Raw genomic sequence first — 27,317 nt, 5'->3', positions numbered from 1 at the left:
GGATGACATGGCTAATTAGACCTACACAGATGCTGTACTGTATGTGGATGTTTACAGGGAGCTCCGTTTCGTAGCCTGTGATTCGCATGGCACTTAGCTCCAGCTTGTTTTTCACTCTGCCTTCCAGGATCCCCAGTGAACTTATTTGAGGCTAAGCCCTTGCCTAAGAATCCCTGACTCCCTGTGCCTCAAGTGCTCCTGGAGTTTTATGTAAAAGCACTGCATGAAATGAGCTTGTGGTTTTATGTGACGGTAATTCATGTAATAAACTGAGGCAGCCTTGGACGTCAGTTTGGGTCTGTTACGCAAAAGTAGCTGCATGGTAGAGCAGAAAAGGTTTGTAAACGCTTTGATAACTGTTGAAAATCCCCACGTAAATCAAAAATTAAAGGGAAATTATTCCTAACATTCAGCTCCTCTCTACTGATTTGGGCTTGTGGCACAGTGGGGGTAATGTCCTCAGATTGGCGCGCTCTGCCTCGCATGTGAGGTGTGTGGTTGGCCTTGCTGTCCCTGTGTGCTGGCAGTCTCTCTGGAGGATGTGTGTATAGACATTTCTATGCAGAGAGACAGACTGCTCAAGATGGCCTGGATTTGTGTTAGTAATCCACACCAACGTTGAAGTCAGGAGTCCTTTAGCAGTTCACATGCTTCATGTCTCCTGGGGATGTGCAAAGATTAATAATTACCATACTTCACAAAAAGACTGAAATTTTGATGAATAAATGGGATAATACCTGAGTCCATAAAGTAAATGAATTTTGCAGGTGATTGATTGGTGTTAGAACAATGTGTCCTTTGCTTGCGAGGGTGAGGGCTGTTAGATGAAGATAAGGCTGCAGAAGAAGGTTGACGTTTGTTACGGGGAGAAACCTCTCTTGTGCCGAGACTCCCAGCTGCCTGCTCTGCCCCAAACACACACATACGCACGCACAGGGTGAGTGGCTCAGACATCTCTGTACTTGCAGGTAGTTTCTGATACTCAGTCCACCAGTGGATTCACCCATACACACCTTATTAAGATGATGTCGTTATACAATAACTGCAAGGTACAGAACTACCAGAGAGAGCATGAAACAAAACTCATTTTATCTTTGTGTTAATCTGCAGATTTTCAATTGCCCACATGCTTTTAAATGAAAAGCTTTGCTTTTCAGAGTGGGGAATGCTGCTGAAAAATGGGTTGTCATTTGCCCTGTTATGCCGTATGTAGGTCAGAAGATGACTTGAGTGTATGTGGCTGCCATTACTTTATATAGGTGATCAAGATCACGTACACATTGACTGAAACTGCTTGTCCCAAGCTGGGTCGCGGCGAGCCGGAGCCTAACCCGGCAACGCAAGGCTGGAGGGGGAGGGGACACATCCAGGACAGGACGCCAGTCCATCGCAGGGCACCCCAAGCAGAACTCGAACCCCAGACCCACCAGAGAGCAGGCCCTGGCCAAACCCACTGTGCCACTGAGCCTCCCGGTGATCAAGATTTTTAAGTAATTTTTTGAAAACAAACCAGACAATCATTCTCTGAGCATTTTTATTTTGCCGATTTATTTTATTTATTTTTTTTTGGATGTTCTACATGTATAAAAATACAGCTGGTTTTATTTTATAAGTCTTATGTTGGCCATGTGAGCAGAGCCCATTGTCTCCTGGCTGCCTTTGAGGGGTTTTTCCTCTTTGTGCAGCTCTTCTAAAAGCAGGTAGTTGTGGTCCAAACACTGAAACTGGGTAAAGCCTCTATTCTGGCAATATCTAAAACCATGGTGAGGCAGTTAATAATTGCAACTTGGACCTTCTGTAGGGCATGTTAATAACTCCCCTGTGTTCCAGAGGCCCTTGGAAGGTGCTTGTTATGCCAAACTAACTACACACCTTGCCCAATGACATTCGTCAAGCAGCACTTTAACACAGACTGCAGTGATGGGGTTTTGTATCTGCTTGATACAAGGGGTTGGGACAGGGACACATCTCACGGTTACGTAGTGGGAAGGAGGAATGTTCTGCTCTATGTATTGGTCTATCACTAACCAGAGCCTAGGAGTTTCTTTGAAAAGTAATTGTACCTGATTGACTGGACCTTTATAAGGGTATTCCACAGATTTGACTGCTTCCAAAATCTTTGTCTTGTGGGAGCACTGTTTGTTTTCATATTGACCAGCAGATGCTACATTGGGCCGAGAGAGCAAATTGAGGAACTGGAATGACCTCAAACCATTGCCTCCCTATGCCGTTGTGCTCCATTTTTCAACACTGCTCGATGGCTTCTAAATGGTATGACCATATCTCAGTCAACTAGGATGTATTTAAGTTTTTTTTTTTTTTTTTTTTTCCCCCATTGTTGGTTTCTATGTTTTTAATTAGATTTCTGCTGCCAGGAATCCAGCTCTTGGGCTTCCTTTGAAAAAAATCATGCTGATGAAATCTCAATGGCAATTAGTTGCTGAAAGAGTGACAAAGTTCGTTACTCTGACAAGCTAACAAAAGACAGGGAAGGATACATTTTTATGGCCTATTTTTAACTTCCACAGCTGATTGCCTGAATTGTCATTGTTTGCTTTTTTTTTTTTTTTTTTTTTTTTAAAAAAGGCCGGTCAAAGTCCACTGTAACTCGTATTACGTTGATACAGTCAGTCATAGTCATTCATCTCCCTACACGCATGTGTTGCTTGTTCTTTTTTATTATTATGGTCATTGTCAAATACAGCAGACTTGTTTGTGACCTACAGGCTACGTGTCAGTTTCAGGCAGTTTTCTGTAGGCCATGTCAGATTTAGAATAGAATGTTGAATGCAGAGGGGTTTTTTTTTTTTTTTGGAGAACCAAAGGGTTTTTTATGGAGATGGTCTTTTACTGCAGTGTACAGGGATGGGACAGCTGTCCCAGTTTTTTTTTCCCCTCCAGCTGCACTAACAAGCACCTTTCTTCTAACAAGGATGTGAAGAAGGGGAATGGGTATAGGTTGTCGGAGTGGAGTTCGGGACTCTCCTGTGATGAAGGAAGGAGGCGTGAGATGTTACAGGGAACTGATCTGGGATCTTGATGGGCTGAGACTTGGATTTAAGAGTTATTAGGGTGTGGATGTGAAGGGTAGTGACAGGGACCTGTCTAGCATTGAGGGTTTTAGGATAATGAATTTCTGGAGTGTGGTCTTGTGGGAATTAAAATGTAACCAGGACATTGAGGAATGGACGGGGGCATCAGGCTCCTTCTTAGAGACCTTGGTGCAGGATGAAGCTTTATTTTATTTTTTAACGTCTCATTTTTGTGAACATATCAGTTGTTGTTAGCTTAGCTACACTCTTCACCTTCATTCAGGTGAGCTAATTCAATCCCAGGACTGTTTTAACTGTTGGTCATGCAGCCAGATGGCTCTGTGAAAAGTGCATCTGATACCTACACCTCCCTGTTGAAAGGGAAGGAGTGATTAAATATGACCTTCTAATCTGGGTGCTACTTGTTCCAGTGAAATGTGCAAGCTCTGCAAGGTCACAGTTTAGCCCACAGTGGCTAAATGCACTCAGTATTGTGAGTGTGGTCAACAATTCTTGTTGAACAAGGAGCAGCAGGGTTCGGATGGGCTTGGGTGGGCTGAGCTACTGTATCACACCACTGTGTGGGCAGCTGAGGGAGTTGGACTATGCCTGGAGGCAGAGTTGGGGAGCGGAGGAGAACCAGAGCAGTGGGAGTACAGCTGTGCTTCTTGGAAAACCATTTTGAGCCTTGCGGAATTATTAATTAAACTTAAGATGTCTTATTTTTAAATTAATTATGATGACGGCTATCTGCAGCCTATTCCCCAATACCCCTACAGTCCTTGGAGGCTTTCAGAAGTTAGAAATGCTATTTTCATCTCCTTACCACAGGTCATGTGACATGGAGAACAATCAGTGTCCCAGAGGCATCTAAGACTGGCTGCCATGGGTACGGCTTATCTGTCAGCAGGCTGAAGTTCTCAGCAGTACTGCTGGGTGTACAGGGCAGGAGCCAGCGTGATGATGTGAGTGGGTGTGGGTGCATGAGATGACTGCATTCCATATTCCCAGCAGTACAGACTTAAGGGATAAGGTGGTACAACAGCAGCATACCCTGCCCTGCACGCACACACTCCCACACATGTGCGAACACAGTTTTTGAAACTGTCAGTTGTCTAGTGTCCAGCAGTGTTTTCTCGTAGAATTCTTCTTCTTAAATAGCAGTTTGACTCAGTTTTAACCTGATGTCCACCATATGCTTCGGTAGTGCTTCTTTCCTGATAGTCTCCCAAAGACCATGCCGGATCAGTGCTTCTCTTGTCAGCCTTCAGCTCTGCTGTGCTTCTCCAGTACCTGTAGCTTTTTTACTTGAAAGATTAAGTTTTAAACTGCGTTTCTAGGGAAGGTGCCCTAGGCAGGAATTTGTTTGGACTGAGACAGTGGCTTGTTTGTAGCTGAAGTATGGAGTCAGTAACATGCACATAGCCTTCATTGTTTTTGTACACCTTGTAAATATTTCTGGGAAGGGGAGAAAAAAAAATCTGAAATCACAGAATATTGTATGTACAAGGAAGCAAGGGTCCCTTCTTTTGAGTACCAAGACTCCCTCTTTTAATCATCATGTAAATTGGCTTCTGTCTGGCTCCAGTACTACTTACTGTTCATTTCTCCTCATTCGAACTCTGCTTCATTTTGCAGTATCCTTTGTCCTTTTTCAAATATGAACTGCTGTTCTGGTGCCTCAGCTGGGTTCAGTGCAATCTGTGCCCTGTTAAGCCTTGGGAAACTGATTGCTCCAGCCTGGCTGGTACCAAGTGTTTGCTTAAGGGATGAGTACAGATCTGGGTTTTGCTTTAGTGCTTTCATTGCCATGTGTTGCTGTGCTGTTTGATGTGCTGTTATTTTAAACTTCCAGTATCCTGCTTGACTTAGCCTCATGGCATGTTGGCACTTTCCTGGCAGTGGTCAGAAATTCCCCATGCTCCAAGCCTGATATGCTGTGAACTTTTGTCACAGCATTCTCCTGAGATGGTCAGATGGAAAAGTATGGATCAGTTTTTGGTAGGATGCCATTTTTAACTGCCAGGTTAGTAGTTTTCTGTTTGGTGTTGGTTTAGGATGAAGTTTTAAGTGAAGCCTATTTTAAGTGGCTGTGTTAAAATGGAACATGTGGCCCCTTGCAGCAGGTATCTACATGTCTTGCTTTAGGACGTATCACTGGTGTAAAATTTGTGTGAAAGCGTGGACAAGTCTGTGTTCCTCTATAGGACGTGAACACTTTTACAGGCACAAGGAGGAACAGAAATCCTCCTCCGCCTCTACAGGCAACAGTAAGTGAACTTGATCAGGTCAACATTGTCATTACACAATCAAAGTGGAGAGAAGTTGGCTTATATTTTAATCCCAATTACTGCCATTTCATGTGCACACTGAGTGCCATCCCATTAAGCTTTTTCCAGTTATTCATTTACCAGACACTTCTCTAAAGTGATCTACAACTCAGGGTAATCAAAAGTAGATTTCATAATAGACAGAGAACTTTAGATAGACAAGCATTTTTGCAGCACAGTTTATTTGATTCCACCGCTTTTTCAGATGCACATTATAGAAATAGCTGCCTGTAGAACCAAGTCTAGGAAATAAAAAAGTGATTATGAAGTTGGTGTGGAGCAATTAGGAGAATAGGGGAGAAATGGGTCCGAAAGAGAGATGTTTTGCAACTGTTCTTTAATGCTGATGGGGATTCTGCAGTCTTAGGTTGGTTCATTGCACCACAACAGAGCTAAAACTGAGAACCTGTGGGCTTTCAGTTTTGGGCATCTCATTTGTGATTTGTGAGCTCCTGGGCATTGGGCCCACTCACACTATCATTGCTTTGCTGATACCCTCTTAGCTGTAGTGGAAATGCAACACTTACGAATGAAATAGGGCTGTGAAAGAGTTGAACCCTTGGAATTCTGTTTGGGTGGGCCTCTCTACTTGGGCATAGACACTAATGATGCATAATCCGTCCTTCTCTCTGTGGCTCATGTTAGATATGCTGTGCTGATGCTATATTTGCATGCTTAGGGCTCTGCTCTGTGGATATAGTCTCTGTAGTCCCCCAGCACTAAAAATGTTCCTTCATGGTGTAACAGACTCAAACCCTTCAGCACAGCAGCCCCATGCTTGTTTCTGCAGTCCTCTTTAATCAGTGCAGTTGCCCACCATTCTGATTTCCTTGCAGAGAATTTAGAACAGTATCTGCTGAAATAGTTCTTCTTTCACTGGGCAGATTTTTTGGAGATTTTGTGAGGCTTTTCATGTATTTTAATATTAATCTGCGCTGACAGACGTGTAATGTATAGATTGGATTTTCTGTATACAGGCAGTGAACTAAGGTAGAAGTTATGATGAATAATTGAGACTCATGGGTGCAAATAACAGGCTGTGGAGTGGATAAAGTGGGCGGTGAGCCAGGGAATGTGGAGGCCATTGACTCCCTAGCATGTGACCCAGCAGGGGTAGGACAAGCTGGGCTTTGTGCGCTTAGGCATTCTGTTGCTTGTCCTGCACTGTCTTTTTTAGGTACCAGCGCTGACTCAACCAAACCACACACAAGGTTGCGCGCAACCATGTAGCTGATTACCTAGGATGCTATATGTGTGCATGTAGATGAAGACCTCTGCCGAGACACGGGATCTGCAACCAAATGATCATTTGCCACATTGGCCACTTTTCTTCACCTACATCTTGTCAATATCCATGACGTGGCTAACTGTTAATGCTTCAGGGCTGTAGATCTGGAGGTGAAGTACTGGTGTTTTAGAATTTCCAGGGAACAAACACCATGCTTGTCTCATAAAGTAAATCAGCTGAAGTAATTAAATCTCAATGGAGAGATGCAACCTGTTAGTCCAGAATAGTATGCTTAGTGTTAAAAATCACCATTGTGACCATGACTACCACTGATATGAAACTGTTACTAGACCCTTCAGAGCTTGTGACTTTCCATTGGAAAATCCCCCCAAGCCTTATTCAGTTCGAGCAAGTAGAACTGTGAATAAGGTATATCTGAATGTTCTCCACACAAACATGGAGATGACTGGAGCACTCAGACAACTAATGGACTTAGGTGTGCCTTGTACAGGACTTGGTGAGGGATGGGTATGGATTCTGTGAGGCAGAGGTACTTGGGTAGTGTTGAGCATATTGCTGCATCAGGACATTGAGACAGGCTCTCTGTTGCCCACAAATGAATGTGGATGTTTTTGTATGTGTTTCTTATAGATCCTTAGACCCTGGAAGACTGTGTGTCTTTAAAAAAAAAAAAAAAAAACCTCGATACACAGATGACCATGTTCAAGGGAATGTTTTCGTATGCACAATTGTTTTCTAGTTCTGGCATTGTATTGCTGGTTATCCCTTTGTGAGAGTAGTTCCTTTGTGAATTTATCCCATACCGGTATTCAGTCGCCACCTATAAAGCAGAGCAAAGGACCAAGGGGTCGATAACCAGCAGAGATTACAACACCACTTGAACACATCTAAATTGGCATCTTCGTTATCATCTGCTGTGACTTTAGTGCATAGATATCAAACTCAACCTGAAACGGTTATTTGCATCACCTCTCTGACCTCTGTTGCTTATTCTCATGTGGGGGAAAGATGATGTCCCAGCAGAGAGGCTCTACAGAAGGAAACTGCCCATAATTTGTAGAGGTTTTTTTTTTTTTTTCCCTTTTTTTCCCCTTCCCTTCACTCAGTGGTGTGAGCAAGCACATTTTGTCAGGGGAAAACAAGAGGATGGGGATGGTGTGAAATGGGCTTTACGGCAGTAATTGCCCCCTCTTGCCCAGGATTTGAATTTAATTTGGAATGCAAATCCCCACGTGTGCACCATCGGGTCCAAGAACAAGGCGTTGTCCTGGGTTTGCATGTCAAAGGGGCGGCTAATCACAGCATCAGCTCTGCCCTAAAGTCCATTCTATCACATTCTATCAGGCTTGTTTTCAGCCAAATGTGAAAACCAGCTGAGTTAGCTGTAACTTGTAACTCCTTTCCAGAAAGTTTTGTTTTTCACTTGCCTCTTCTCACAGTTTCCTGCAAGATTTCAAATATACCTTAAGTGAAAAGATATGACTGTTCTAAGTGGGGCAGCAGGTAGTGTAGTGGTTAGAGCTGCTGCCTTTTGGCTCGGAGGTTGCAGGTTCAATTAAGAACTCTAGCTGTAGTACCCTTCATCAGGGTACTTGCCTTAAATTACTCTAGTAAAAATCACCCAGCTGTATAAATGGCTAAATAATTGTATGTGGCTTAACACTGTAAGTTGCTTTGGAGAAAGTCATCAGATAAATGTCAACATGAGTCCCAGAATGGGGACTGAGGCTTGGCAGTGGCACTGCCAGCCAGCTATTTTTGGCTTATTTCAGAACCTGTCAGTGTAAAATGATTTCTCCTATTGGTATGCAAAGTCCACCCCATGTTAACACCCCTTTTTTGTAAACTATGTGATGCTCAGCACCCACCTACACCCAGACTTTACATCAAACATGCAAAGCACGAGGGATCCCAGCTACTGCTGTAGCACTCATTCAGTGTTGGCCACACCTCCTCTGCGTGCAGAGAGGGACAGGTTTGGCCATTCATCCAGCCAGAGAGGAAGAAATTAGCACCTGACTTCCTTCTTGGTTGCATATTAATTTCTCCGACTCCAGTGTAATCACTCCAAGTGTTACATGCATAGTCATGCATCTGACGAAGTGATGTGCAGCATGGAGTCTATGCTTTTGTCTGATGTACTTAATGTTGACCACCATGTGTTAGAGGTTGGTGCCAGGAGATGCTTCTGTCCTTTCTGCAGTTTTTCCATCTCTATTTCCCTGGAATCACAAATGATGGGTTAATTTTGTGGATTTAGTTTTCCCTTGAATGGAGCAAAACTCATTATGACTTGAAATAACTTAAAATACGTGTGATTTAGGGTGGATGTCTCGTATTTGGTTGAAGCATGTAATGATGACCGCTCCATCTGCTGTATAACATTGGCTGGCCATGCTGCTACAAGACACCCATATATCTTATTGACTAAGTGCATCATCAGCTGCATTTTATTGGCAGTGTTTTATTTGCAGAATGTTTAATATGTGATTCTATTGAAGTTACTGTTTCTTTATACCAGCTAAGAACTGAAAATGGAAGTATTATGGTAATGCAGAAAAGAAAAAGTGAAAGAATAGAGTTTACAAATGAAAGTGAAAATCAGTACAGACAAATAAGTATTCAGTACTCTGTGTTCTTTGGAATTTAACATGAATGTGTGAAATTGGTGAAATGTATCCCAGGCCTGTTAAACACATTAGCCTTCATGCACATTAGTTGTTGGTATATTTTTTTGTCTTGTATAATACAATGTAAGGTTAGTTTGCTACTTGTGAAAAAGCCAAAATACAAGGCTGTCAGAATAGAACCCCGTTGTAAATTAAGGGCTGTCTGTACTTGACTAAGTTTATTTTCTTTGCACGTGAGAAATTTGGGGCCAGACACACACTTAAATTCTAGTTTTTGACCACTGCAAATGTACTCAGAATACCCATGTTGGTCACAGTGTCGCATAAAGAATGCATAGCGTGAGACTTGGCTTGAGTGTAAGCCCAAGCCTCCTGTTTATCTAGGCTGGAAACCGATGTCAATCTAGTCAACCCTTTTGTTCCTGGTCCAAGCTTTATTTTTTCCCCTTTCCTCTCTATTCTCAAGGATGGGTTAAGCTCTGGGTAGCCCTTTCTTGCATCTGGGGTTGATGGGCAGCCAGGACCATGGTTTCTATTGTAGCCTGCACTCTGTGGTTAGCTGGAGCTGTCTGACTTGCCATCGATTCAGCTTTATTTTGTGGTTTGGTGAAAAGGGCTTTGGAGGAAACTGGGTAGGAGACAAGGGGTGGGAGTGGGTGAGAGGGCCTGGGATTGGACACACTTCACTGAGCTCATGAATTAACCTTGCATCCCTTTCTCCTATGGTCTGTGATCACGAGAGCTAGTGCACTGCAAATGGCCGCTGCCCTCTGGCCTTTATTCACTGACGTAACCAAGAGAATCACGGGAAGAAGGCTCATTGTTGACCCTTTTCCAGTTACCTTTTAAAACATTAATTTAAGTAGTTGTGCCAACATCTTTTTTTAGTGTCACACAGCTCAGCTACAGTTGTTCTGTTGGAGCAATTTTGGTAAATGAATGAAATCAAGGTCATGTGGTGCTAGCCTTCAACAGTTCTGAATCTGTGCAGTGTCCAGATCTTTAAGTGGCTACCTTTTGAGCTTTTTCCACCTAGGTTTCTGCTGGTATGTATCTCATGAACACCTCAGAGTTCTCTGTATGTTTAGCAGGGATGGCAAGAAGAAAATATACAGTGTTTTCCGTGCTCTCAAGCTGGGTGAGGAGAGTTTTTTTTTTTTTTTTTTTTGAAAAGGACAAATGGAATAGAAACGACCTGGTTGGAGTAGTAAATAGAGAAGCAGAAATCAAGAAAATGAAGAGACTCTAAAGCTCTCTTACACAAGCCTGTCTTACTCCCTGCATACATCTTGTATTTGCTGGCCTATGTTATTTGCTCTAGCATAGTCTTTAACCAGCCTGTGGCAGAAGGAACCTGTGCGTTTGTGTTCATGGCAGATCCTGGCATTTAACGTAAATGCTTACTGTGCTCTGGGTGCTTTAATATTGGTAATGGCTCTCCCACTGACTGTGGGCAGCTGACTCATCACTGTCTGCTGACAGAGAAAGATGAAGTGCTCATTGTTGGGGGGCAGGGGGTGTGGGGAGGTTTGTTGATGATTAATTTTTGTGGTGGTAAATCAGTAGATCCTGCAGTGTGTTAAAGGGGCAGATGTACGCTGTTAGTCTGTCTGGTATTTGGCTGTGAATTTGCAGTATGACTCCACCAGTGTCTGTCTGGTCACTCTGAGCGAGTGCAGCTACTGTGTTCTTTCTGCACAGGCATGGTAGTGGAACATAAAGTTGTGGGATCAGGACCTTGCTGGCACTGAGTTGTGTACTTTCACCCATTAATACTACCCTCTTTGTCCAAGCAGCTGGCTTAAGTACTGTCCTCAGGAATGCAGTGGTAGGTATACTCACAGCCCTTTTGGTTGAGTCCCAACCCTTTTGGCCATGGTTTTGGCCCAAACAGTAGGTTCCTGGTACCACAAAGATCAGTTTGATCAGCTGCTGTGTCTTAAGTGTTCTTCATAAGGAGAAGCTGGTGCAGGAGCTCTGTGGAGCTCTGCATGTCAGGGAATTGTGTGAGTGTGAGTTCAGCTGAAGTTGTTTTTGATAGCACTGCTAGGTATTTTTTTGGAAGGAGTGGGCTCAAGAATGACCTGCTGTCCTGGTATGTGGAGGTGTACAGGGGAAAATGTCCCACATCATGTATGTGGAAGGCAAAGTTTTCAGCATGATAGCCTTGCTCATTATATGCAGGGTGAAGCTATTCTCAGTTTTCTATGAGATGTACATTGCTTTAGAAGAAAGTGTCTGCTAAATGAATAAATGTAAATATAATGTAAATGTAAAGCAGTATTCTAAGAGGAAGAAAAAAATAACATGCAGTGACACAGATGTCCTCTGCCCCAGGAGCTAGAAACTCTTGTTGCCTTTCTGCAAGCTTCAATGAGGCTCTGGCGTCTGATGCGCTATTACTGCGTCAGGCTGTCGGCATGTAATGCAGCTGTGGAGGAGTTTATAACGTGGCTCCACTTTCCTCCTGGGAACAGTCTGCAGTTGACCTCCTCTACCTCAAAGAGGAGTCTTTGGTTACACACCAACCTTGCCTTATCACAACCATGCCATCTTTCGTATATCATGGCAGGGTGACCTCTGATGTCTAACAGAACCTAGTTGGGTGTAGAAATGACTTTTAGTTGAATTTTAATTATCTTGAAGCAAACTTCCATGGCATAAGTGAACAGATTCATGCTGAAGGAATGGTTGTCACTCATGGCTTAACATTCTATTTCTGTGTTTTTTTTTTTTTTTTTTTTTTTTAAACACGTAAAGCATACAAGGTTATTTAGGAGTATAATACATTCATGTGACATTGATTTTGGCATAAGGACAGCACTGTCTGGGGATAATTTATACTGATGAGATTTAACCCTAGGGAGAGTTTTGTGGTGAGATGGCACCTGCCTTTCTATAGGGTTTTAGGGTTAGTCGCTTTCCAGCAAGATGGTACTTGTGCACCAATCATCCAACCCCAGGAGGGGGCCTCAGAATTGACAAGAAGGCAGGTTTCAGAATGCTTGTTCTTCAGTGAATCCAGTACACGACCTGTAGAAACCAGTAAGCCGTCATGTTGACATTACCACACTCATTATTTACATATCTGTGGTGATTCTGGTTTTCATGTGAACATGGGTAGCTCCGTAAAGTTGCACACAGAATTCCCACTGTTTCAGGGAACAGGCCAACTAAGAAGATGTGGACAGGCCAAAAGGGGTCGTCATCCTATTGAAATGCTGTCACATCTAGTTGCAGTTGTTCTGCTGATGGAAACGGTGACTTGAAAGCAGTTATTTTGAATCTACCATTAATCAAGTCCCTCCTATATGTTCGTAAGCTGTGCCAAATCTTTTACAATTGTTGCCATTCCTGCTGCTGTTTTCTTCTTCCAGACCAGCCAATCAAGCAGGTGACAGATTTCACAGTTTGTCACTCTAATGATGGTGCTCTTGTTTTCATGCAACTGTTCTGAAAAGCCCTGGGTTCAGCATTTAGTGTGTCACTCTTTTTTTTTTTTTTCCTTTTCTGATGAGGTCATGCACGCAGTACAATGTTTGCATAATTTTCAGGTTTGTTGTAGAAACACCCCTGTTTAACTACTGGGTGTTATTGGCTTGGGCAACTTATGATCTCTGTCTTGGCATCCCACCATTCTGTCTAATGGCTTAGATCAGACAGCGAGAGCTTTCTTGTTGAGAACAGCACAACAGTCTCATACGTTGGTGACAGACCGACCACCTTGTAGTCCCAGTTTCCTTTGAACCACCTTGACTAACTGCTGACTGCTTCTAAATGATTAATCCTGTTTGGAAACTTGCTCCTATACAGCCAGACTCCTGAGTTTGTTTCCCTTTGTGTTTTACTTGGAGTGTTTCTGATTTGGTGTTTTGTTCAGAGGTCCCTTGTACAGACCCCCTTTCAGTCATGCAGTCCTTGTCATCTTGCAGAATGCCACCTTTGCAGCTTCCGACCAGGGATTCAGTCATACGAAAGCTGCATTTTTAATTAGGTAAAAAGGGCTCCAGGGAGCATTAGGGATTGACAAATAAAACTCCCAGTAAACAGCATACTGAGGTAAACCTGCAGTACCACATGCATTTGAGACACTTATTAAAGTTTAATGAAAATGGCCTGTGTTTCCCTGAATTTCATTTGGTGAGCCATTGAATGTTAAGTCCAGCCCGCAGGACTGGCCGAGCAGCCTTGAGGAACACAAACTGCGAAGCCCCAAACCTAAAGCAGCATGGAGAGGAGCAGTGGGATTTCTTTGTTGGATGAGAGAAATTTTTCCTCATCTTTTCTCCGCTGCTGGCTACAAGAGCATTGCATGCTAAATTGTCAATTTTTTGCCAGTATCAACAGGCCCTAAATTCCAAGACCCATTAAAATCCATTGATTAAAGTTCACTATAATTTCAAGTTGTGGCATTACAGATGGAATAACCTCTTTTCCTCCTTTTTCTCATCAGCCTGTCTTCAGTTGGGTTTTCTTGTTGCAGTCTGAGAGTGAATAGGGGAGTGGTGGGGAAAATGGTCACATAATAAGAACTGGGGGTAGGGTGGGGGCCCTTTCGGATTCACAAGTGAGTGGCTTCTTTTATTAATGCCTTGTTGCAGGATAAACCTGGTGACTCTGATTTGGTTACACACCTGATTTGTGTTCCACAGCTTATTAGCTGAAATGTGTCCAGGAGCCACAGGAAGCAGTTAGTCTCGAGTTACCAGATCACCAGAAGCGAGCTCGGTCAGGTGTTAATGCTTATTTTGAAATGATGTCCCATACCAAACAGAATTCTACACCTAAGTAGATAAGTGTTTTTTTTTTTTTTTTTAAATGTGATTCTTAGGGTTAGGGATGTCTTATCTATTTGGAACAATTGATTTTGCCTTTTTCTGCCTTTCTCCTGACACAGATGAGCTCCTGGTCGCTCTCACAGTCACCTTCAATATGAAAACAGAATGCCTAATTTTCTAAATACTTTTTCCTAGTTGTATAATTCCGTTTCAGCCTTTCATCTCTGGCTTCCATCACTCCTGTGTTTCTACACTTCTCTGTGTAACTACGAAGTGACAGTAACCACAAAAGAGTTTGTTCTCCCCAAAGGTTCCTCCCAGTGCTGCCCCACTCTTTCTCCTCACTGCAAGACTCATGTCAATACATTATTTGAAGTGGAGGGAAGGTTTTTTTTTTATTTTTTTTATTTAAAAAACGGACCAAGAGATTTTGGGGGTTGGTGGGTATAGGTTGTGTGAATGGGGCTGGACAATAAGGATTCTACTCCTTGAAGAATAAAGGGGAGAATGGCATGATGGGAAGAGTCTCTAAACCCCTCTTCATTGTCTGAGGTGGAGTAATACATGGCTGTATTGTCCAGGCTTGCAGCAGGAAACTGAGAGGGAATGAAGGGGAAAGGAAAGGGGAAAGGGGGGAAGGGTAGGTTGGGAGGGGAGAGAAGGTGGGAATGCAGTCATTGTGTGGGATGGTCCAAATGGGAGGCAGTCTTGGGGGAAGCCACTCCCCATGGAGACTTTGGGTTCAAATGCAAATCGTGGACCAAGTGTGCTACAGTTCTACAGAGGGCAGCTTCGGGAAGTAACAGCTCAAGTGTTCAACTCTTATCGTTCCTTCATCAGTTCCTTTAATACAGTACAGGGTTTAACTGCAGGTCCACCCCTGTGAAATGTCTACACATTGGCGTTTAGGTTAATAAATTTTTATCGGAGACCAGGACTTGGTGCAGTCCTGTAATTTAACAGTTTCAGAAATGGGTAACCTGGGCTAAACTGCAGGCTGATTGAATGGATTCTGTCATGTGCTGCCTTGTTCAGAGTGTGTCATTTGAGGGAATATGACATGTGATATTCACCTTACAGATGGATGTTGCAAACTGGAGCCCAGCTTGTAGGACTTTACCCCCAGCATAGCAGCACTCTGGGTAATGGTTTGCCTGGGGAGATGCTGGGAGGTAAACAGTCACTTGACTGGAACACCGAGCTCTCTGTCTGCACTGCTCTGAGCCCCTCCTCATCACCTGTCTCAATCCTTGCATAAGGGTGCAACATCAGCTTTTTAGTACTCGAACCTAGTACGTTTTGACCCTTGGTCCAGGTTATGGGATCTGTGTGCTGCCTCTGTATTGTTTACTTGGCTTTGTGTGCAGGGGTGAATCCTTTTGCAGTCACATTTTAGAACATTTGCTTCGATTGTGATGTCATTTTTGCTATTTGAGGATTGCATTTACTTTATTTCAAGGCAGCTGTTGCCTCAGTTGTTGAAAGTAATGAATGTTTAGTGTATGTCCAATAATTGTACTGCAAAAGACATATATTATGATTACCTTTTTAAACCTCAAGAAGCCAGTTATTCAGCTGCTTGTTGAAAAGTCACTTTTATGCAGCAATGATGTTGTTGCAAAAGGGCATTTATTTGTTCTTTAATATGCGCTCAAAAAGTTAATGCAAAATCTAAGACAAACTTCTTGTACAGACTAGAGGTTAACAAACTCAATTTTATTGTTCTTCACTTCATGGTATGCACTTTAATGGCCAATTATCTGTTGCGGTGACCCAGAAGAAGGCATCTTTATGCCTTTGTCACTGGCCTTCAGCCTTAGAGCCAGCACTCTGATTAAAGCTCCTAACAAATCCCGTGGCAGGGGGCTAATGTGCGTGAGGTTGGGGTCGGTGGGATAGATCTGGTCAGGTGTGGCGGATGGGGAAGCCTGCCTGTGATTTGTCAATTGAACCTGCAGAACCCCCTGTTTCATAACGGGTGCAATTCAGAAATAGAGCTCAGGAAGAGGGCTGCCAAAATGGCAGTCATCTCTACAAGTTGGGGGATGAGACTCCTGTTAAGGGTTCCTTTCTGAATGGGAAAGTGTGGGACCAAAGTATGTGAAGAGAGAGACCCCCACAGCAGTGTGCGAGCTGTTCCTGCTTGCTGTTTGGAGCAAATCTCTCCCCGTGTTGGACAGCCACTCACGCTGGACCCATCTGCTACAGTGACTATGCGATGCGTCATGGTTGCTATCATTTCTCGTCACATCGCTGCCTGCTTTTTTTGGCTTATATGAACCATATTCCATGTGCCTTTGCCAATTTTGTTTTCCAGTTTGGTTCTGATGGTTATATGAACTGTTGCTGCGGTCCATTTCCCTCATCTCCAGTATGCCATCTAAGACCTTGGTCTGTCACGTTTCACCTGCTCTTTTGGATTTCTTTTGTGAGGTTGTTGAGTTGGAGGTGTCGTATTCTAAACGTCGTTCTTTCCCTCACACTCCCTGTATCTGCTTCCTGCTCTCTCTTTCTGCCTCACTCTGTCGTATCCACCTAAAAGTGCAATTTTTTTTAAATCAATAAGCAAAGAACACAGAACACAATACAAATGGGTACATATAGCCTTCCGCAACCATATCAGAAACTGATAACATCAGGGTACCTATTGCAATACAAATACGCATTATGAAAAAAAATTAAACAGAGTAAACGTAAGGTGCTCTTCACTTTCATATTTTTACATTTTGAAATTACTTAAATAGGCTTTTACATCTAATTTAGAGTTCAAAGTTAGGACTCTTCCCTGACCATTTTACTTTGTGTATGTAGTAGAGTATCAGTTATGTCAATTACAAAAGATATTATTTTAAAGAGTTTATTATTTTAAATAGTTTATCATTTTTTTTTTTTTCAGAACCGCTTGTCCCATACGGGGTCACGGGGAACCGGCGCCCAACCCGGCAACACAGGGCGTAAGGCTGGAGGGGGAGGGGACACACCCAGGACGGGACGCCAGTCCGTCGCAAGGCACCCCAAGCGGGACTCGAACCCCAGACCCACCAGAGAGCAGGACTGTGGTCCAACCCACTGCGCCACTGCACCCCCTCAAATAGTTTATCAGTTTCTTTAAAAGTAATGTTTCCCTGTTTTTTTTATTTTAATATAAGACTTCATTTCAATCTAAAGAGTTTTTACCAGGGAACATAAAATAAGTGTTGATTGGTTTCAGGGCGGGGGTGCGGTGGTGCAGTGGGTTGGACCGGGTCCTGCTCTCCAGTGGGTCTGGGGTTCGAGTCCTCCCCCTCCGGCCTTATGCCCTGTGTTACCGGGTAGGCTCCGGTTCCCCGCAACCCCGTATGGGACTAGCGGTTCCGAAAATGTGTGTGTGGTTTCAGGGCTACTGTTACAAAAAGTGCATTTATCTTCTATATTAATCTTAAATCGTTGCACAACAATGGTATTTACTGAGTAGATTTGATGGAGGAGCCTATATGAAACTACCTTAACCTTATTAGTTATGCAGTATTTATTGGTAACTGCTAATTATGAAGTGATGTGAAGTGGGGAAACAGCATGCGTGCGTGTGTGTGTGCGTGTGCGCGATTAGTGTAGGGAGTGATTAGTTTCTCCTTCCACTGAAGACTCAACGGGAGGCGGGTGGCCTTTCAGATCCACTCTTGCCTGTAATGAAGTTGGAACTAAACAAAGTCCTTTCTATCAACTTCCTCATCTTAATGAGTAGTTCTCTGTTTAGCTGTAGACATGGAGTTTTCCAGATGCTGGGTTTGATTATTAAGCTGCTCCAGGAATGGAGCCTGTTGCCTTGTGACAAACTACTTTTGGTCCACTTTTGTGGTTTGCAAAGCAGCCTGAGCTTGTTTAACCAGGAAGTCGTGGGGGTTCCCATTGAAGACCTTTAATAAAGCTGCGCTGTGAGCTGAAACCTCCACCTTCTGGGCCATTGTTGTCATCTTTTCCTCTAAGCTCCGACTCTGGCTGCAGAAAGGTGGCAGGGCGAAAAGTGCTGTGTGAGAAAAAGGTGCTTTATTAGAGAAAAGGCGTCTAAAAACACACTCAGTCCTTGCTGGTCTGCCTCTCATTTGGACAGGTGCTCCTTGTTTTCTTGTGTTCTGGAGGAGTATGTTGTTTTTAGCCAAGCAAGCTGGAACACCATGAGTCATTTGAAGGGAGGCCCATATTTATAACTTTGCACTTAGTAAATGAAGCAAAGATCAAATGCTGAATTTTATTAGTGCAGCATTTTCAGGCTGTACGTTATAACTTCTCTCAATTTAGAGGTGTTGCAAGCCGAAATATCACTCAGATACTGAGATTATTTGGGTCTTTCTGTTACTCCTGAGGTGCATCATCCCAGAGTTGAGTTCAAGCACTTCTCTGACACTGGAGTTCATGAGATCAGATCTTTCCAAGTATTCTACTGGGTTCCCTTGTTTGCTTTGCCTGCCGAACAAGTGTGCATCTCTGACTGCGAGGATATCCCGTGCGTGTATTCCTCTCTGCAAGGCCATGCATTCGTGTGTGTATTCATGTTGGTGGGGTGACTTTTGTTGATTTTCTATACCTGAAGAGAGCACCAAACCTCAGTCCATCATGCAGTCTGTTTTCTCCATTTCTAAGCCTTGAGTGGACTGTGCTTAGAGCTCCAGCAATGGAGAGGTAGAACAACTGCTCATGCAATTCAGTCAGGGACTTCAGGGACATCTATCATATTTGTCAAATTGTCTCTGTTGAATGGGTTTCTGTATGACAAAAAAAAAAAAAAAAAAATTGGTCTCAAAGAAATGAGACATGGCTTTCGCAGCCCACTGGCCTTTACCCTCATGTGACATTCTCTGACTGCTTTGCCATTATGATGCACAGTCTGGTGCAACCCCAACACAAGGGCCGATTGGCTGGGGGAACTTTGGGGGCAGGGGAGGGTAGTGAAGAGAGAATGACGCTGGCAGATCGGGACCACTTGAAAGTGTCCCTTTCCTCCTGCCCATCCACCATGGGCACAGCAAGGGAGAGCAAGCAACCAGAATGCGATCCGTCACATGAATGGGAACCTTTGTTCCTGGCTGTCTGCTCCCAGAGCTGATTGCATTACTCCCGTCCAGTCCGCAGCCAGCAGAGGGAGGGAGCAGCACAATCTGCTATAATAACCACCCCCCCCCAGTGGAGGGGGAGGAGCAGAAAGTGAAGTGGAACGCTTGCTGGGGCTTTGATCTGGTTTGTTCCCACCAAATACTTCCGAACTCCATACATGCTTCATCTAGGTTATTCTGATGAATGTTGAAAGGGTATGGGGCATATGTAGGCTGCTCTGAGCTTTGGGTCAGTTTGTGATATCAGTGTCCCACATCCCAGTCTGTGGAAATGTAGAGGTATGAAATATTGGGAAGCAATGCCTTCTCATACCACCTACTCCGTTTTTGGCTTCATCTTAATGAATCTGTCCATCACTGAGGTACCCAGGGGCAGAATTACAAGAACAAACCACTCTGGTGTACTGGCCTGGTGTCAGAGTTTGAGCCAGGGCTTATTTTGCTTTGAGAGATGTGCCTAGATGACCAGACACTGTCAATGTGCAGTACTTTTTGTGTCATGCTTCATTTTAGCACTTTTCTTCGAGCCACTGACTCTTTAGGTGATGGTATACAAGAAGAATTGGCTTGCTCCTTTCTTTTGACATACACACTGCTCACCTCCTGTTCTGAGCTTTTTCTGTCTCAACTACCTCGTGTAACTCATGTGTTTTGGGTGGAGTCGCATAGCATCTCTGTGCTCTATATCAAGTTGTGACGTATGTCTCCCACCTGGTGTGGAACCAATCTCTAGAGAGCGTCCAGTTACCCGTCGCTGACACCCGATCTCCTTCACCTGCTCCTCCACAACTCCCTTGCCAGCTGCCCCATAGATCCCACCCCTGCAGCACAGCCTCATCTCCCCACTCGCACCGTGTTGAGAGGAAAAGGCATTGTGTGATTGTCGCAGCAAAATGGAACAGAATCTACTGTAGTGGTTTCATTGTTGCCTAGTGCAATATATGCATTGCTTTGCTGTCAGTCAGTTTGGCTGGAGGTGTAATGACAATTTATCAAGTAGTCTGCATTATTTAGAGGGTAAAAGTATCATATAACACAATAAGCCTCATATCTATAATTTAATTTTAATGTCACAGTTTATGTAACATTGAGTGACTGTCCCAGCTGTTATGGTGAGGTAGGGTGTAATGATCATTGCCACCTCATCGAGTTTTCCAAGCTCTGATTTTTGGAAGTGTAGACCTGTGTCACGAGTAAAAGTACAGTATTTCACGTGTTTAATGTTGTTTTTTTTGACAGTAGGATTTGTCACGGGGATTCTGAAAACATTGACTGTGCTACCTTCTAAGGCATTCCAGAATATCAGTTACAAAAGTCCAGTTTGGGTGTGTGTTTTTTTTTTTTTTTTTTTTTTGTCTTTTTGTCCCCTCTTCCTCTTGAGCTCTTTGATTGCTCTTTCTGGATGTAATTTTTGTATTACTTCTGAAGTTACCACTACCTCAAATCAGTTGTGGGTGGTGGGTGTTCCCTTGTCTTATTTGTTTTTATTATCATGTTTGTATTTGTAATACATGCCTGAATTTGTGTCAGCTGCGTTTACTATATAGTGTGGAAGTACTCCCAGTTATATTATACCTGAATCTGCACAAACCATATTTCAGTTTTGCTGTACACTTTTTAGTGAAATGACAAGCATAAATTTAATATCTGGTCTGAAGGACATGTCGCTGTTGCATATTCCCTCAGCCAGTGAAAGAGGAACTAGTTTAGGTTGCTGGTAGACCTTAAACGTACAGAAATTGTCACAATCTTATTGAACATTTTCTTGCTGAGCAAGTTTAACACTTTCTCAATGTGTTTGTGTGTCCTCAGCCCTTTTTCCGCCTGCTGAATTTACGCAAGCTGACCCTGAGTGACAATGAGATCCAGAGATTGCCCCCCGAGGTGGCCAACTTCATGCAACTTGTTGAGCTGGACATCTCCCGCAATGGTGAGGTTGACTGGATGCAGGACTATGAGCAAAGAAATCTTTATTGGACCCAGTATCCTCTAATGTAGTGTGTGACACCTCTGAGTGACCATATATGGCAGGCAGGCTTATACATGCCATGTGCCTGCAACACAGCAGATATATTTCCACAGAGCTTCATCACCATTGCTCAGTGCTTCCATCACTGCAGGGTGATATAGCTTTGCATGTGACCTGTTACTGATTGTTATATGTTGTAGCACAACAGACTTGGAGTGTGGTGTTCTGGGGAAGGTTGGGTATTGTAGTTCATCATCTCCTTTACTGATGGCTCCTGTTGTCCTCAAACTTCTCTACCACAGCAGCTTTTGTCCAGTAAACTGTAGAACACAATGAAGCTTTTGTTTCATACTAGCATCAAAAACATATGAAGCAAGTTAGCCTTTACATGTGCATTTTTCCCCACCCTCTCCCGTGGAGGTTGGGTAGGCAGCAGAACGTGCAATGATAGCCAGATTTTTGTGCTTGCTCTCACACGAAACGTCTTCCATTTTGTAAAGAAAAAAAAAATCAGACATTGTTCAGACATCGGCCATTGTAGATGCGTTTCCAGATTATGTTCAGCTGTTTGGCAGTCTTACCAGAGCCACGGATGCCTCTCTGCTATGAATGTTGAGGCTCTCTCATGTTCACGCTGCTGCTGGAGCTCAACAGTGCAGTGAAACTGCCCAGATCTATACGTGAAAACACAGATAAAACAAAGTCTTAATGCAGTATTTACCTGCTTATTTTTATATTGTTCTATATATTACAGATGCCAATTTTTGGCTGCTGTCTTGCTGAAGTGATTTCCCTCTCTGTCTGCCTCCTGCTTTCTTTTTTTTTTTTACTATGGCTAGAAGTTAATAGATGGAACATTTATGCAGGGTTGGGCAGGGGGGGGACAGCTAGCCATTCTCCAGTTTGATGGAAGCAGCAGAAGTTCAGAGTGGGTCTCCAGACTCCTTCCCTACAGTCCAGCCATCTGCTAGTTATTAAAAGGCAACCGGAATATGTGGTCTTTGTTAAAAATGACTAACTCCTCTTTCTCCATTTCTGTGCTGGAATGGTGGGCCACGACCCTCCCCCCTCCCCCTGCTTCTGTCTTCCTCCTGTAGACATTCCTGAGATCCCTGAGAGCATCAAGTTCTGCAAGGCACTGGAGATTGCGGACTTCAGTGGAAACCCCCTCTCCAGGTCAGTCTCTGTTGTAGGCCACTCTCTGGGTGGTTCTTGTGGAAAGGAGTCCCATGATCCCAGACATTCCTGGCAAAATGGGGGGTCTCGGTCACCCTGGAGCAGAGGAGCCTCATGCATAAGCAGAAACAGTTCTCCCCTGCTAATGAGGGCTGCATGGCTCTACAGCCAGCAAAACAAACACTGCTTTTTGCAGCAGCAGTGAGTCATGACGGCATGCAGACATTTCACCTCAATTTGATTATACATAAGATTAACTCGGCTAAGAAGAAACAGTGCATTTTAACAGAGCTGTCCACATTTTACCCATTTTCATCTGATACCTAATTCTGCTTGGTGCCATCCCTTCAACATGCACTCTAAGCGGTGATCTAGCAATTCAGCATGACTTCACAGCACTCCCTGCACTGTTCCACACTTCATATGACGACAATGTTGCGAGTGTTGCTCAATCCACATTCCATATAGATACAAAGAAGACTTTTAGTTCCAAAAATATGTGTTGGTAGTTGCAGTTTTAGGTGGGAAAAGAAATCAAGGCTTTGATCAATCAGATGTTTTCATTAATTTGAGTTGCTGTTTTTACAGTTACTGTGAAATCCCATATCGCTTTGTATAACGCTAGGAATGGTAATTACAGGATGTGGTTGTGATACCTGTAGGTTACAATGTCTTTTGTGAGTTTATGTTTATTCATTTAGCAGATGCTTTTCTCCAAAGCAATCTACAGTACATCTCATACAAAATAATACAATGTGTGCATTACATTAGGCGAAAGAGAGACATAGATGCAGGTGTGACTCTTAACTACAGTTAGTTTCTTTCCACCGTATGAACCAATGTTCGTCACACGAGTAGCTACATAGAAGTTTATCAGAATATCTATGTTGTGTGGGTTTTTTTTTGGTGATACATATTAACATTTACATTACATTACAGCAATAGCTGCGAAAAGGTTTATCCGGGAAGTTTAGCAAGACACCACTATTGACTTTCAGAAAGAGCAACTGAAATTTGGAGTTCCTTGTTTTTGGGCCTTGGACTTCTATTAGTGTGAATAGAGATGCATTAATGTACAGTTGTGATCTGTGGTCTTCATCTCCAATGAGTTTGGTGTGACTGCCTCTTTACAACATAACAGGAGCAGAAAGCGCAGTGCATGGGCCCAGAACAATGAAATTGTCTCGTCTTTGCAGCTTTTAGAAGAATGTATGGCTTCTCCTTCAGTCCCTCCACCGCACACACACAGTTTTCAATTGCTCTCTCTTGCTTTAGGCTGCCTGAGGGTTTCACTCAGCTACGAGGATTGGCCCACTTGGCTCTCAACGATGTGTCTTTGCAGACGTTGCCTAATGACATTGGCAAGTGAGTATCCTTGTGTGCGTGCGCGCCCAGTTTTAACACAAAGATAAATACATGCCTGAATACATCCAGGCACACCAATAAATTGACTACACTCACACAAAGATAAACGCATACAGAAACATACTATCAAAGAAAGGCACCACAATAAATATATGTATAAACAAACAGACACACACAAACAACACTATACGGCCCTGGCGCGCGCACACAGTGACAGCTGAATGTCCCCCTTCCTCCTCCCTCTTTCACCGGTACATTTGACACCTTCCATTCCCGGATCTCCCTCTCCCCTCGGCCTCCTACAGCTTTGCCCTTACAGACATGGCGTGTCTGCGTTTGCTTGAAGCATACCAGCTGCCGCACATACACCTCCATCTTCTGCCGTATCTTTTAGTGGTGAAGATTTTGATGACCCTGTAAGGATAACTCGGTGATAGCATTGTTAGTTACGTCATGGCAACTGTATGACTTCAGTCAAGCCACAAATATTGTGTCCTGTATATTTATGTAGTTGCGCAGAGCATGAGAGGTTGAATTAATGGGCTTTTTGGCCCCAGAATGTGCCCCCTAAGCCTTCATTATAACAAATTCCAGGTTCCACTCTCCTTAAATGTAGAAATTCCGCAGGTTATTGGTTCTTAAGTGTAGAATGATAATATTTACATTCCAGGCTCTCAAGTGTATCGCTTTAGGGCAAGGGCAACAACCCTCTGCAAGCTTTACTTCGCCAGTTAAATGCACAGCTGTCATGCAGCAGGCTGCTGCATTTGTGTACAAAGTCCCAGTTGTCTTAGGCAGGGGAGTAAATGGTTATTAGGTGTAAGATTGTAAAGTGGGGAAGCATACATGCCAGTAACAGGTCGTCTTGGTTTTTCAGCTTGGCCAACCTGGTGACCCTGGAGCTGCGAGAGAACCTTCTGAAGACCCTTCCCACGTAAGTCTGCCTCTCGCTGGCCAGGAGGTTGAATGCCTCCTTCCTTCACTGTAAAATTTACTTGAAGAAGAGGTGCAGTTTGGCTGCTCTTTGTTATTCTGGGTAATGGACTGAGAAGACAGGTTGTCTCCTAGTTGAGGTATGCAAATGTGCGTCATAGAGATTGTGTATATAATGGTTAGCACTGGACTATAAACCCAGCAATTCTAGTGGGCAATGGGGAGTGTAGTGGTTGGAGCAGCCACCTTCCATTCAAATGACACAGGTGTGAATCCTCGCACTGATTTGCTTCATCAAGGTACGTATGTTTGAATTGCTCCAGTAGAAATTACTCAGCTGTATCAATAGTTGTCAATTGTTTATCTTGGAGAAAGACATTACTAAAAATAATAATAGTAGTAGTAGTAATATTAATAGATTTTGCCACTGCACAATTGGAGTCATGTATTTTTTGTTTTCCCCTCTTGTCACATTGTATGAAGTAATGAGATTTCTATATAACTCTGAATTTTTAACATGGTCCTTCAGAGAATTAAAACATTTCAGTAAGAATCTATACGGCAGCCTAACAGGTTTCATTTTTCCAGCGAAATGTCTTGCAAACAACACTGTCAGACATTATTTGTAGGGCTGCAATGAGTACGGCGCTCAGTACTCTGCATTTTGCTCCTCTTTGGCTCGTCACTCAGTAATTACTGTGCATAATGGCTTGGTGCATTTTGGTTACACGGTGCTCCATGCTGGCTGCCACCCATCCCCCAGTCGACAGCTGCGCTGTTAGATGCCGTAGTGGTTAGAGCCGTTGCCTTAAAGTCTGAAGGTGTCTGTTTCGAATCACCCTCATGCTGCAATACTCTTATCTAGGTACTTACCCTGCATTGATACAGTAAAAATTACTCTGCTGTACAAATTGCCAGGTCATTGTAAAGTTGGTTTTAATTCACCTTGGACAAAGACATCAGCTAGACAAAGGTTGTTGATGATGATTCATTATCTCATGCAGGTTTCATTGTGGTCCAGAGCTTGTCCCAGAAATATGGTGTGCAAGACAGTGTATGGTGTGCAAGACCCTGAATGGGACACCAGTCCATCACAAATAATTATTATACTAATATTAATTGCTGTGTAGGGCACACAGCAGTTTCTAGCTGCTCTTTCTGTCTTTTGCACTATTCCTCTATCCTCCTTCCAGAACATTCTATGCCTGTGCCAGGATCTCGCAGAGTGGAACTACTGAGTGCTGTTTTACGCTGAACTAAAAGCACACAACAATGGATAAAGGAAAAAAGAAGCTTGATTTAATCCAGTTATGTGGAAACTAATGAAGGGTCCTTACATTCTGTCTACAAAGGGCATCCCTTCTCTGACGGGGAATTTTTTTAATGCCTGCGAAAAGAAAAGTTCATTCTTTTCCGTTACTGTTTGATTGGCTGCTGCTTAAGACTAGTCTGAGACTCAGCACCACATGGACACCATGAATTTCTGTAGTATGTCAGCATGAGCTGTCCTTGCTGTATTATTTGGAGAACGTCATAAAGTGTGTGTGCGTGTGTGTGTGTCATGATTTCTCTCTTTTGGGCTCTTTAGGTCACTGTCATTCCTGGTTAAGCTGGAGCAGCTGGACCTGGGCAGCAATGAACTGGAAGTACTGGTAAGGAATTGTTGGTACCTAGTTATACAGCATTTAGTCAGTTGCATTGTTGACATTGTGCAGTTTAGTATCAACAATGGTGAAGAACACTGGCCTGGGAAGAAACCTTGTGATAAACTGTCCTAGAATCTCTGGGTCGGTGGAAGGCTGAGATCGGCTCTTCAATGAAGCGGGGGCTGTTTGTGAGACTTTTTTGTCCACATTAATTGTGGACAAGAAGTCAAGAACTCTGAAACCAAGCACTTCTTTGTGTTGGAAAAGTATACAAGTGGTTGATTGTGTCAAGAATTGAGGGAATGATGGACCGCAGGGTGTGTTTTCTAGTTATATGCGTATCCGTGTGATTCCTCCCTCTCCACCAGCCATCAACATGGCTGTGGTTACAAAGATACTGGAATGGAGCAGGTGGACCTTGATCAGAATACAGGAGATGTCACTGCACTTCATATTTCAAACAGAAGCTGTTTGTAAATCTGTTTCTCTGATGGTTCTCTAGCCAGTCTCCTCCCATGGAGCAGGTTTTATTTTCCCTGTTCTTCAGACTTTAGAATTGCCTTACTGTGCAACGACGGAAGTCTGTATGGAGTCCAGCTGAATTTAAAAGGCCTCCTCATTTCCCATCTCTCTCTATCTCTGTTTGACCCCACCATCTCCTCCAGCCGGACACCCTAGGAGCTTTGCCCAACCTTCGAGAGTTGCTGCTTGACCGGAACCACCTATCCGCATTGCCTCCAGTGCGTATTGCTTCGGCCTAACCCTTGGCACACTTGTGATCTTGGGGGAGGGACGTGATAGGAAGTAACAGGTTTCGGTTCTTTCTGGATGTCTTAAAGACTTTGGAATTATCAGGTCAAAAGGATGGCAATAACAGAAAGGAGGAATGGCCTTAGTTAATTGCACAGTGTGGATTAATACTGCATGTGCATTTCACATCAATGCATTTTCAGCATCACTTTAAGAAAATGACACACAGTCCATAATTTTAACATTACCTGCAGTTTGTTCATATGTTAGTGCACACTCATTAGAATGAATCCCATTTCCTTTGTTTAAATAATAAAATTATTATTAAAACCCACAATGAATTTAGTTCTCTGGAGGGTAAAATTGTTT

At 43.4% G+C, this 27,317-nt stretch overlaps 1 protein-coding gene across 14 annotated transcripts in view; it reads left to right on the top strand.

Annotated features, from left to right (window-relative positions):
- The window catches only part of LOC108937704 (protein scribble homolog), a 71,918-nt gene that overhangs the window by 8,432 nt on the left and 36,169 nt on the right, over positions 1-27,317 (top strand). For all 14 annotated transcript variants that reach the window (XM_018757773.2, XM_018757772.2, XM_018757783.2 and 11 more), the window contains exons 2-7: positions 20,922-21,039; positions 22,176-22,254; positions 23,530-23,619; positions 24,497-24,553; positions 26,141-26,204; positions 26,864-26,938. In XM_018757773.2, the coding sequence (XP_018613289.1) occupies positions 20,922-21,039; positions 22,176-22,254; positions 23,530-23,619; positions 24,497-24,553; positions 26,141-26,204; positions 26,864-26,938 (483 nt within the window). The remainder of the gene's footprint in view (positions 1-20,921; positions 21,040-22,175; positions 22,255-23,529; positions 23,620-24,496; positions 24,554-26,140; positions 26,205-26,863; positions 26,939-27,317) is intronic.

Source organism: Scleropages formosus, chromosome 7 (assembly GCF_900964775.1).
Source record: "Scleropages formosus chromosome 7, fSclFor1.1, whole genome shotgun sequence".
Taxonomy (NCBI): Eukaryota; Metazoa; Chordata; class Actinopteri; order Osteoglossiformes; family Osteoglossidae; genus Scleropages; species Scleropages formosus.
The sequence above is the reverse complement of the archived record's forward strand: the minus strand, read 5'-3'. Positions and strand labels throughout refer to the sequence as shown.